Raw genomic sequence first — 12,992 nt, 5'->3', positions numbered from 1 at the left:
ACTACCTGTGCGTTTCCTTTTTTGAAGAGTGTGTATGTGTTTACGAGTTAGCCAATCAATGAATGTACTTAATTATCGTTGCGTACGTGTCAGCCAGTTTTTTAAACAGGTTAACCAACAGTTGTTAAAGTTATAAACCCATTATTTTGTGAACAAGTTGACGAGCTGCAACCCGTACATTTGTCAGCGCCCATGCCAGAAATACCACAGTTGCGTTGATACGCCAACAAGGAGACAGGAGTTATGTCCCTTTATAGTCAACGGAAGTGACTGAAATTGAGGGACGTTGCACGTGTTGAAAAGGTAGGAAATATCAGTGGCGTATGCACGTCCAACAATTTAACAACAAGATCTGTGTGTAAATGCTGCTAGGGCATGACGTTATATTTGTCGTGCGCGGACAGTTGTCATGGTAAAATTGTCAGTATTGTAATACTGTTGGCGTGTCTGGTTCCGCGCACCTGTCAACATTCATCAGATTCAGAATCAGACTCAGAGGATGCAGATAGTCTAGGCGATAATCACTGTCACACGTCTGACCAGGTACATGATTTAACTTTCAGTCGGGGATACGTTTACTTGCAGATGTTTGAAACAGGTTCACAAACTTTACAAACTAGTTAAACAAATATAAAGCCCGATTGACCATGTACGTATCACGTGACTGGTGAGTGAGCAACCCCCTTCTGCTACGCAGGATTCGGGGGGCAATTTAGACGGTATTCGGACGGTATTCCGCAGTGCGGTACTCGGGACTCAAATAAAATCGTATTTAGTGGGCAAATTCATCATTTTTAAACAAATTGACGACGTACGGTACTTCAAAGTTTCCGCAATAGTATTTTATTTTTGTTAGTAATTTAACTTCAAATCGCACTCCTTTCTCAATGCTTTTGAGATTTGTGTTAAGTAGTATTCGAGATTCAGGGGTTAACAATGAGACTCAGAGTTAAAATTAGATGGTATTCAGGACTCAGTGGAGGAATAGTTGACACACTCGTGAGTGTAGAGGCTTAAAACCTGTGCAGGCCCTACAAGATACAGCTTGAAGGACGTGAGTCAGCATAATAGCTTGTAGGATGTGGGTCAGCATAATGAGATAATCACCAGCCACAAGTTCCAGCTACAGTTAATTGAATATTCATATCTTGCATACTCGATTAATCAACAACTGAATCAGGTCAGGTGAGGAATACTTGTTTCTCTGTAAGAGGCGATATTGTCTGTTTGATCATGTTGATAGCATTTCAGACAACATCGTTACTGTGTGATCTCATACATTACAAGACCGCCTCCGTGGTCTAGTGGTAGAGCGTCAGCCCAGAGAGCGGAAGGTCCAGGGTTCGATCCCCAGCCGCGTCATACCAAAAGACGTTAAAAGATGGTACTTGTTGTTACCCTGTCTGGCGCTCGGCATTAAGGGGCTAAAACAAGGACTGGTCGGCTCAGAGTCAGTATAGTGTGTCTGAGTGGGGTATTCATGTTAAACTGTGGCATGGTAGTATCTCAGTGTGCTAGCACTATAAATCAGCATCAGTCCGGACTAGTACAAGCAGCCACACACACACACACATACGCATGCACATCGCTATATAAGTGCAATAATCTTGGACGCGACGTTAAACCCATTTCACCTCACACCTCATACATTACATGATAGGTTGATTGCGATCTGGAATTTATGAATTCCTGTTCAAGAAACAGTTTGAAATTTATTTTAAGAATGTTAAGCTTTAATGCACGTGTCTTATATTGTTTACCCCAGTACCCAAAACGACGAACTGGTAAGATGGGGCTTCAGGAGTGTCTCACCATTTGTACCCGGTCGTACACTAAGGCCCCTGGTTTGATTGGGTCAGACTTGATTGTTTACAAACTGTCATGAAATACTAGAATACTGCTGACTGCAGCATTAAACAACAAGATTGACTGACCAGCAATACGTGGTGTTAGCATGGTTAGTACGCGTGGAGATCCAGGGTAGAATACTGGTCTTCAGCAACCCAAGCTTGTGGTTAAAGGCGACTATGCTTGTCGTAAGAGGCAAGCACAGGATTGGGTGGTCAGACTCGCTGACTTGGTTGATGTATGTCATCGTATCCCAATTATATGGATTGATGCTCTTGGTGTTAATCACTGGATTGTCTGGTCCAGATTCGATTATTTACAGAACGCCGCCATATAGCTGGAATATTGCTGAGGGGGCGTTTAACAACAAATAAACAACAAACAAACATGGTGTCAGTTGACTTGTTTACTGTTTTGTTCTGCATCAGGGTTGTATGTCCAGTAGAAGCTTTGTGCGTGCAGTGATGAAGGCGATCAGAGTCACAGAGTTCGGGGGGCCAGAGGTGCTGAAAGTACAGACTGATGTCCCCATACCTCAACCCAAGGCCTCCGAGGTAAGTCATGATAGATGTGCCCAGGACTCTCCTTACTTTAACCCAAGCTTTGTATTCCACTTGTATTGAACTTGTACTTATATTGTACGGGTCCACTTGTCCTTCTCTTATACTCCACTTGTACTCCACTTTTGCTTCTCTTGTACCCTACTTGTACTCAACTTGTACTTCTTCTTGTAATCCACTTGTATCATTAATTGTACTTGTATGCAACTTGTACTCCACTTTTACTCTTGTACTCCACTTTTGCTTCTCTTGTACTCCACTTATGCTTCTCTTGTACCCTACTTGTACTCTACTTGTACTTCTTCTTGTAATCCACTTGTATCATTAATTGTACTTGTATGCAACTTGTACTCCACTTTTACTCTTGTACTCCACTTTTGCTTCTCTTGTACTCAACTTGTACTTCTCTTGTAATCCACTTGTATCATATTAGTGTACTTGTATGCAACTTCCACTCCACTTCCACTCTTGTACTCCACTTATGCTTCTCTTGTACTCTACTTGTACTTCTCTTGTAATCCACTTGTATCATATTAGTGTACTTGTATGCAACTTCCACTCCACTTCCACTCTTGTACTCCACTTATGCTTCTCTTGTACTCTACTTGTACTTCTCTTGTAATCCACTTGTATCATATTATTGTACTTGTATGCAACTTGTACTCAACTTCTCTTACACTTGTATTCCACTTGTTTTTCTACTTGGTGTACCTGTAGGTGCTGATTAAAGTGAGTGCTGCAGGCATCAACCCGGTAGACACCTACATCCGCAGCGGCGTGTACGCAGTCAAGCCGTCCCTGCCCTACACCCCAGGGATGGACGTGGCTGGTGTCATCCAGGAGGTCGGGGCGGATGTGAAAAAGTTCCAGGTAAACAGTGGTCAGCAGACCTCATGGCTCCTTTTAGTAATATTAAACATGCACAAGTGCAGCCTATTATTGAAAAAAGCAACTTAACATTTATGTCTACATCCACCATGTGCTATAAAAAAACCTGTGTGCATCTTCCCGAGGCACGAGATTTAACTGACTATAAAAGTCCAGTTTCCACCCTTGCCGAACTAGGCTGATAATATGGAGTTAGATTTTCGCTGGACTAAGTCTATGCATAGTCCAATCAAAATCGGCACCAAAATCATAAAATCCGGTTCGCAAACTGTCATGCAGAGTTCGGTCAATTGCAGGATTTGCAAAGCATTGCAGTGCCAACTCTTCAATAGATATTTTCCAAATCCAAGTTTTTAATCAAGGTGCTCACATGATTTGATGCACTTGGCGATGTAAGACCCGTTTTATTACAATATAGATCTTGATTGTTGATCAGATCGTCTAGTCTGGGCACCGCCATTTTGTTTGAAGCAGATGCAAGTGATACAAGGGGTGGAATCTGATTGGTCCATAGGAGACGCATAGAAGGGACATAACTCGAAATAGCCACTGGTGGTGCTACAATCAAGCCCAGGAATTCCAGCCAGGTTCGACAAGGGTGGAAACTGGACTTTTTAAGTCAGTTAACTCCCTTGCCTCAGGAAGGTGACCTGTGTCGGGTTGTGACACTACCTTGTCTGTGTGTTTTACACGACACAGAAATGCATGTATAGAATGGACGCAGAAATAAGTATATATTGTGTCCCGAGGGACGAACTATGACATTCCTTGTACCAAATTTTTTATAAGAAATATAAAGTTTCAGTGATTTTAAGTACCGTATATCGCTGTGTATAAGGCGACCCCACGTATAAGACGACCCCCCTGTACACGCCTTAAAAATCAAACCAAAAATCCTATACTCCGTGTATAAGGCGACCGGGAATGAAACACATCACAAGTCTGACTGATATAGAAGATTTAACGTGCGCTTTCCGACTGTAGCGTATTTCGCACACGGACATCACAAGTTAGTTCGTTAGTTACTTTGGAGATTTAACGTGCGCTTTCCGACTGATGCGTATTTCGCACACATCAACAAGTGCGCACACAAACCTTATATATGCAATAAAAATATGTTTATCTTGCGTTGTTTTTTTTCTACAATGATAGGTCGCGTGTGTAACTCCAGCACACGTCGCCATTTTGTGTTTACACGGTACGACACCAAATTGGTGCCCGTAAAATAAAATTCATTTATGAAGTAATAACATATAAGAGACAATGGTGAGTAATTTAATCGCCAATTAACTATGTTGTAACTAACTAGGCTTATGTTTGCTTCACATTCAGCGTGTTTATTCCACAATCACTTGTACACACTGTCTCCAACACTTGTTAATACAACTGTAAAAACAGCGGGAATTGATTTCAGCTTCACCGGTTATCACATGTTAGGTCACATGTGCAATATGCAAATGGTTACCGGTACTTCCGGCTCTCTGCTCACGGATGTTGATTGTTTTACCGTGTCAGGTGGTTTGACAATCTGCATCGAGGCGAGGGTCATTTCAACTTTATTTGCAGAAATTATTAAACTTTATTCAAGGAAAAGAGATACAAATCATGTTTATGTATGGAAATAGTTATTGGAACAGTTATTTAGGACGAAATGCGAAGTTTTATTGTCAAATGCTGGGATGGCTATCGGACGCCGGTTGACATCGCCAGTGGAAAAAAATGTGAGATCTTCGACTCCGTGTATAAGACGACCCCCCTTCTTAGCCCCCTCATTTTAGGTACGAAAAACTCGCCTTATACACAGCGATATACGGTAATTATTAAATCTTCAGTACACTGCACTCCACTCCGCTACACTACACTACGCTACACTACACTACGCTACGCTATGCCACGCTACACTACACCACACCACACCACACCACACTACACTATTTTATTTCTGGACCCTAGTTGTGTATGCAAGGCGAAACCCTGAGGAAGACATTAATGGATCATGAGTTAGTTTTCTATTTGACGCGTGATTATATTTCATGTGTTTTGAGTGATTCCCAACAGTTCCCTGAGGATGGGGTGAGCGTGGGTTACAGTGGCTGCATGTATTTGTCTGTTCAGTACGCCTGACAGTGCACATGTCTGTATGGTTACAGAAGGGCGATCGTGTATACTCCATGCGGACATCAACAGGAGCTTATGCTGAGTTCGCCACAGTCGAGGAAAAGTACATCGGTCGTCTTGGCGATGCCATCACATTTGAACAGGGTGCTGGAATTGGAGTCCCCTACTACACAGCTTACAGAGCACTCATACTGAGGTAAGCAGTTGACAGGACACTCAGACTAGGATAAACAGCTTACAGAGCACTCATACTGCGGTAAGCAGTTGACAGCACATTCATACTGAGGTAAGCAGTCGACAGCACACTCAGACTAGGATAAACAGCTTACAGAACTTTTACACTGAGGTAAGCAGCTGACAGAACTCTCACACCGAGGTAAGCAGCTGACAGAACTCTCACACTGAGGTAAGCAGCTGACAGAACTCTCACACTGAGGTAAACAGCTTACAGAACTCTCACACCGAGGTAAGCAGCTGACAGAACTCTCACACTGAGGTAAACAGCTTACAGAACTCTCACACCGAGGTAAGCAGCTGACAGAACTCTCACACTGAGGTAAACAGCTTACAGAACTCTCACACTGAGGTAAACAGCTGACAGAACTCTCACACTGAGAAAAACAGCTTACAGAACTCTCACACTGAGGTAAGCAGCTGACAGAACTCTCACACTGAGGTAAGCAGCTGACAGAACTCTCACACCGAGGTAAGCAGCTGACAGAACTCTCACACCGAGGTAAGCAGCTGACAGAACTCTCACACCGAGGTAAACAGCTTACCGAACTCTCACACTGAGGTAAGCAGCTTACAGAACTCTCACACCGAGGTAAGCAGCCTACAGAACTCTCACACTGAGGTAAACAGCTTACAGAACTCTCACACTGAGGTAAGCAGCTGACAGAACTCTCACACTGAGGTAAGCAGCTGACAGAACTCTCACACCGAGGTAAGCAGCTGACAGAACTCTCACACCGAGGTAAGCAGCTGACAGAACTCTCACACCGAGGTAAACAGCTTACCGAACTCTCACACTGAGGTAAGCAGCTTACAGAACTCTCACACCGAGGTAAGCAGCCTACAGAACTCTCACACTGAGGTAAACAGCTTACAGAACTCTCACACTGAGGTGAACAGCTTACAGAACTCCCAAACCAAGGTAAACAACTTACAGAACTCTCACACTGAGGTAAACAGTTTACAGAACTCTCACACTGAGGTGAACAGTTTACAGAACTCTCACACTGAGGTGAACAGCAATGTCCCACCATGGCAAAATCTGCATGTATTACACTAGAAACCTATTATTTGAGTATGAATGACACTTACATGTGCTGTTGTTTTGTCCCCTACAGAGGTGGCGCCCGTCCCGGGGAGACCGTCCTTGTGCATGGCGCCAGTGGAGGGGTGAGTACATGATCTGCAAGGTTCAGACAATAGGGAACTGAATAGGATCTTTAGTTTGTCAGCGCCCATATTTGTTGATTTTGCCATACAGGTAATCATGGGCGACCTGTGTCACTTTGGGCTTTCCTCATCGTATAACGGGAATACTGGTCAAAATCGAACTCACTCACTCAACTCACTCAACTCGCCCACCAACTCATGACTCAATCAAAACCAACACCCTCACTTACTTACTCACAAACCAACGGGGGCACGGATGGCCCAGTCGTCTAAGGTGCCACGATTCGCTGTGCAGAATTGCGTCCCTTGGGCACGCCAGAAACCTATGATTGTGTGTTCGAATCCCGGTTCGCCCTGATTATGTTTCTAGGTTTGGCAGCACCATACCTGTGCGCGTGGATTTCACTGAAGTGGTAAACGTCTGAGACCTGCATCACTTCGGGCTCTCCTCCCATATTAAGCTGAGCCACGATATAACTGGAAAACTGTTAACAGCGGCGTAAAACCCAACTCACTCACTCACTCACTCACTCACAAACCAACCATCCGGAAAACCCACTCGTTGCTCACTGCCCCATTACTCTCTCACTCACTTTCTCGTGATGCCAGGTGGGTTCTGCGGCCGTCCAGATCGCCAAGTCGAGGGGCATCCGTGTTCTCGGCACGGCAGGGAGTGCAGAAGGTATGGAGGCCATCAAGAAGAATGGAGCTGATGTGGTGTTCAACCATCGCGAGGAGGGCTACATTCAGAAGATCATGGTCAGTTGGACTTACATGTACATTGTATTGTACAAAACTAACATTGTATTATACAAGACTAACAAGACTGACAATGTACTGTACAAGACTGACAATGTACTAGCAAGACTGACATTGAATTGTACAAGACTCTGACATTGTATTTCCTAGGACTGACATTTTACTGTACAAGACTGACATTGTACTGTACAAGACTCTGACATTGTATTTTCTAGAACTGACATTTTACTGTACAAGACTGACATTATACTGTGCAAGACTCTGACATTGTATTTCCTAGGACTGACATTTTACTGTACAAGACTGACATTGTACTGTACAAGACTCTGACATTGTACTGTACAAGACTGACATTGTACTGTACAAGACTCTGACATTGTACTGTACAAGACTGACATTGTACAAACGAGACTGACACTGTACTAACACGACTGACATTGTACTGTACAAGACTGACATTGGACTGTACAAGCCTCTGATATTGTATTGTACACAAGTCAGACATTGTGCTAAGAAGACTGACAATGTACTGTACAAGACTGACATTGTACTAACAAGACTGACATTGTACTAACAAGACTGACATTGTACTGTACAAGACTAACTGAAGTAATTCATGAAGGTTGATGTTGTGTGTTTCCCAGGATGCAACAGGAGGGGAGGGGCCGGATGTCATCCTGGAGATGTTGGCCAACGTAAACCTGGAGAAGGACCTCGGCATGATCAAGTTACGTGGGCGGATTGTGGTAAGACTGTTATCATTGCTCGTGTGACTGGCAAGGCTGTCAGGCTCCGAAATCTCAGCTCTAGACATCTTTCCTCTGAAGACTATCTCCTATAGATAGGTCTCCTCTGCACACATTTCTTCCAGACATCTCTAATCATGACACATCCACCATAGACACCTGTTCTTGATACCTCCATTCTGACTCCTGTTCTCGACACTTCCACCCCAGACACCTCTATTCTCGACACTTCCACTCGAGACGCCTCTGTTCTCGACACTTCCACTCGAGACGCCTCTGTTCTCGACACTTCCACTTCAGACACCTCTATTCTCGACACTTCCACGGGAGACGCCTCTGTTCTCGACACTTCCACTCGAGACGCCTCTGTTCTCGACACTTCCACTCGAGACACCTCTGTTCTTGACACCTCCACACCAGACACCTCTGTTTTTGACACCTCCACACTAGACACCTCTGTTCTTGACATTTCCACTCCAGACACCTCTGTTCTTGACACCTCCACACCAGACACCTCTGTTCTGTACACCTCCACACTAGACACCTCTGTTCTTGACACTTCCATGCTAGACACCTCTGTTCTTGACACCTCCACACCAGACACCCCTGTTCTGTACACTTCCACTCGAGACACCTCTGTTCTTGACACCTCCACACCAGACACCTCTGTTTTTGACACCTCCACACTAGACACCTCTGTTCTTGACATTTCCACTCCAGACACCTCTGTTCTTGACACCTCCACACCAGACACCTCTGTTCTGTACACCTCCACACTAGACACCTCTGTTCTTGACACTTCCATGCTAGACACCTCTGTTCTTGACACCTCCACACCAGACACCCCTGTTCTGTACACTTCCACTCGAGACACCTCTGTTCTTGACACCTCCACACCAGACACCTCTGTTTTTGACACCTCCACACTAGACACCTCTGTTCTTGACATTTCCACACCAGACACCTCTGTTCTTGACACCTCCACACCAGACACCTCTGTTCTCGACACTTCCACTCGAGACGCCTCTGTTCTCGACACTTCCACTTCAGACACCTCTATTCTCGACACTTCCACGGGAGACGCCTCTGTTCTCGACACTTCCACTCGAGACGCCTCTGTTCTCGACACTTCCACTCGAGACACCTCTGTTCTTGACACCTCCACACCAGACACCTCTGTTTTTGACACCTCCACACTAGACACCTCTGTTCTTGACATTTCCACTCCAGACACCTCTGTTCTTGACACCTCCACACCAGACACCTCTGTTCTGTACACCTCCACACTAGACACCTCTGTTCTTGACACTTCCATGCTAGACACCTCTGTTCTTGACACCTCCACACCAGACACCCCTGTTCTGTACACTTCCACTCGAGACACCTCTGTTCTTGACACCTCCACACCAGACACCTCTGTTTTTGACACCTCCACACTAGACACCTCTGTTCTTGACATTTCCACACCAGACACCTCTGTTCTTGACACCTCCACACCAGACACCTCTGTTCTGTACACTTCCACACCAGACACCTCTGTTCTGTACACTTCCACACTAGACACCTCTTTTCTGGACACTTCCATGCTAGACACCTCTGTTCTGCACACCTCCACTCCAGACACCTCTTTGCTCGACTCTTCCCAATCCCGACGCATCTGTTCTGGACACCACCTCTGTTCTCGACACTTCCACTGCCGACGCGTCTGTTCTTGACACCTTCGCTCCAGATGCCTCTGTCCTGAACACCTCCACTCCAGACACCTTTGTACTTGACACTTCCAATCCAGACACCTCTGTTCTTGACACTTAACTCTAGACACCTCCAGTCGTATCTCAGAAGGCTAGCACCATGAAATAGGTATTAGTCCAGAATAGTACAAGCAGCCACACACATGCATGCTTGTGTGAAATAATCTGGGACAGGGCGTAAAAATCTCTAATCATGACACATCCACCCAAGACACCTGTTCTCGACACTTCCACTCGAGACGCCTCTGTTCTCTATGGACGTAAAACCCCACTTCACCTCACCTCATGTAACAGATAGCTCTAGCTTGTAATACCTTATGTCTGCAGAACATCGGCTCCCGTGGACCAACAGAGATCAACCCACGCGCCACAATGGGGAAGGAGTGCACCATCACAGGCGTCATGCTGATGATATCAGGGGATGTAAGTATTTCCCAAACTATTTGCTGGAGAACATTCAAGACATTTCTTCTGGTCTTTTAGTGAAGAAACTGATAGCAGTATTTTGTGAGGGTGTTGCCCTGTGGGTGACACTGTACAGAGGGATGTTGGTCAAGGCTGACTGTGTCCATGTGTGTTGTCAGACCCGGCATGAGGATGGCTGTCCATAGTCTGACACCTGGCTGATAGTGTCCATGTGTGTTGTCAGACCCGGCATGAGGATGACTGGCCATAGTCTGATACCTGGCTGATAGTGTCCATGTGTGATGTCAGACCCAGCACGAGGATGACTGTCAGTAGTCTGACACCTGGCTGATAGTGCAAGCATGGACACATATGTTTCCAAAAATGATGTGAAGAGGTCTGCATTTTGTTGGTTGGCAATTTGAATGTTGTTGAAAGTAGGTTGTCAGTTTTCATGTTTCATGCTGTTTGTTAGTTGTTTAACACCGCACATAGCAATATTCCACAGCTATATGACGGCAAGCTGTAAGTAATCAAGTCTGGACCAGACATTCCAGTGATTGACATCATGAGCATCGATCCACGCAATTGGGATACAATAAAAGGCATTAACCTAGTCTGAGAGCCTGACCATCCAATCAAGAATCTTTGTTGTTTCATGTTTACTGTTAGTTTACCCAAACACCTTTCTAAGTGTTGATCATCGTCACTGGATGTGGTGTGCCATCCCACTCTCACAGCGAAGGAGTCATTTCGGTTAGATCATGGTGCCTCAGAAGTGATTCTGTTCTCAGATATTTACAATTTCGGTGAAACCATCATTCAACCACTCAACCAGTCATCCAGCCACCCAACACTGACCCACTCAACCAAACAACAACTCACTCACTCACCCACTCAACCACTCACTTACCAACCCACTCAGTCAACCACTCAGTCATCCACTCATTCAACCACTCATCCACGCACTCACTCACCCACTCACTATCTCAACCAACCAACCACTTGCTCACTCAACCACTCACTCACTGCCAACAACTCCCCCAAATACCCCACTCACTCACTCATCCACTCAACACCCACTCATCCACTCAACCACTCACTCACTGCCAACAACTCGCCCAAATACCCCACTCACTCACTCACTCACTCATCCACTCAACACCCACTCATCCACTCAACCACTCACTGCCAACAACTCGCCCAAATACCCCACTCACTCACTCACTCATCCACTCAACATCCACTCAACATCCTCTCATCCACTCAACCACTGCCAACAACTCGCCCAAATACCCCACTCACTCACTCATCCACTCAACACCCACTCATCCACTCACTCACTGCCAACAACTCGCCCAAATACCCCACTCACTCACTCACTCACTCATCCACTCAACATCCACTCACTCACTCACTCACTCACTCACTCTCTTTGTTTCAGGCTGACTGGAAGGAGATGCACGCAGCAATGGAGTCAGGGATGTCCCAGGGCTGGCTGCGACCAGTCGTGGGGAAGGAGTTTCCTCTAGAAAAGGCGGCCGAGACTCACGAGCTTATCATGAACACCAAGAGTGCCCAGGGAAACATTGTGCTGAAACTCTAGTCACTGTCACAATGTTACAGTAACGTTACAGCCACTGTGAGAATGACAACATTACAGTGACATTGTAGCTGCTGTGAGAGTCACGACATTACAGTGACATTACAGCCACTGTGAGAGTCACGACATTACAGTGACATTGTAGCTGCTGTGAGAGTCACGACATTACAGTGACATTGTAGCTGCTGTGAGAGTCACGACATTACAGTGACATTGTAGCTGCTGTGAGAGTCACGACATTACAGTGACATTGTAGCTGCTGTGAGAGTCACGACATTACAGTGACATTGTAGCTGCTGTGAGAGTCACGACATTACAGTGACATTGTAGCTGCTGTGAGAGTCACGACATTACGGTGACATTACAGCCGCTGTGAGTGTTACGACATTACAGTAACATTACAGCCGCTGTGAGAGTCACGACATTACAGTGACATTACAGCCGCTGTGAGAGTCATGACATTACAGTGACATTACAGCTGCTGTGAGTCACGACATTACAGTGACATTACAGCTACTGTGAGAGTCACGACATTACAGTGACATTACAGCCACTTTGAGAGTCACGACATTACAGTGACATTGCAGCTGCTGTGAGAGTCACGACATTACAGTGACATTACAGCCGCTGTGAGTGTTCAGCATTACAGTAACATTACAGCTGCTGTGAGAGTCACGACATTACAGTGACATTACAGCCGCTGTGAGAGTCACGACATTACAGTGACATTACAGCCACTGTGAGAGTCACAACATTACAGTGACATTACAGCTGCCTGTGAGAGTCACGACATTACAGTGACATTACAGCCGCTGTGAGTGTTACGACATTACAGTAACATTACAGCCGCTGTGAGAGTCACGACATTACAGTGACATTACAGCCGCTGTGAGAGTCATGACATTACAGT

General features: G+C 45.5%; 1 protein-coding gene across 2 annotated transcripts; it reads left to right on the top strand.

Moving 5' to 3' along the window:
* The first annotated feature begins 237 nt into the window (after positions 1-237).
* LOC139458859 (zeta-crystallin-like) lies at positions 238-12,168 on the top strand. 2 transcript variants are annotated; one of them, XM_071240291.1, is made up of 9 exons: positions 238-303; positions 2,277-2,402; positions 3,126-3,278; positions 5,447-5,610; positions 6,767-6,818; positions 7,428-7,577; positions 8,222-8,323; positions 10,402-10,497; positions 11,924-12,168. In XM_071240291.1, exons 2-9 carry the CDS (start codon positions 2,283-2,285, stop codon positions 12,083-12,085), a joined length of 999 nt encoding a protein of 332 aa, XP_071096392.1. In that variant the 5' UTR covers positions 238-303; positions 2,277-2,282; the 3' UTR covers positions 12,086-12,168. The 2 variants fall into 2 exon arrangements, with proteins under 2 accessions (XP_071096392.1, XP_071096391.1); XM_071240290.1 differs by lacking the exon at positions 238-303 and adding an exon at positions 311-543.
* Positions 12,169-12,992: the final 824 nt, after the last annotated feature.

Source organism: Haliotis cracherodii, unplaced genomic scaffold (genome assembly GCF_022045235.1).
Source record: "Haliotis cracherodii isolate W230 unplaced genomic scaffold, xgHalCrac1.p SCAF_13, whole genome shotgun sequence".
Classification (NCBI taxonomy): domain Eukaryota; kingdom Metazoa; phylum Mollusca; class Gastropoda; order Lepetellida; family Haliotidae; genus Haliotis; species Haliotis cracherodii.
Note: the sequence above shows the minus strand (reverse complement) of the source record. Positions and strands in the feature narration are given on the sequence as shown.

Excerpts from the sequence above, each read along its gene's own strand:
- LOC139458859 (XM_071240290.1), top strand. The coding sequence starts at position 376 with ATGACGTTATATTTGTCGTGCGCGGACAGTTGTCATGGTAAAATTGTC. Across the intron at positions 5,611-6,766 it reads TACAGAGCACTCATACTGAG|AGGTGGCGCCCGTCCCGGGG; the intron begins GTAAGCAGTTGA and ends TGTCCCCTACAG. Across the intron at positions 8,324-10,401 it reads AGTTACGTGGGCGGATTGTG|AACATCGGCTCCCGTGGACC; the intron begins GTAAGACTGTTA and ends TTATGTCTGCAG.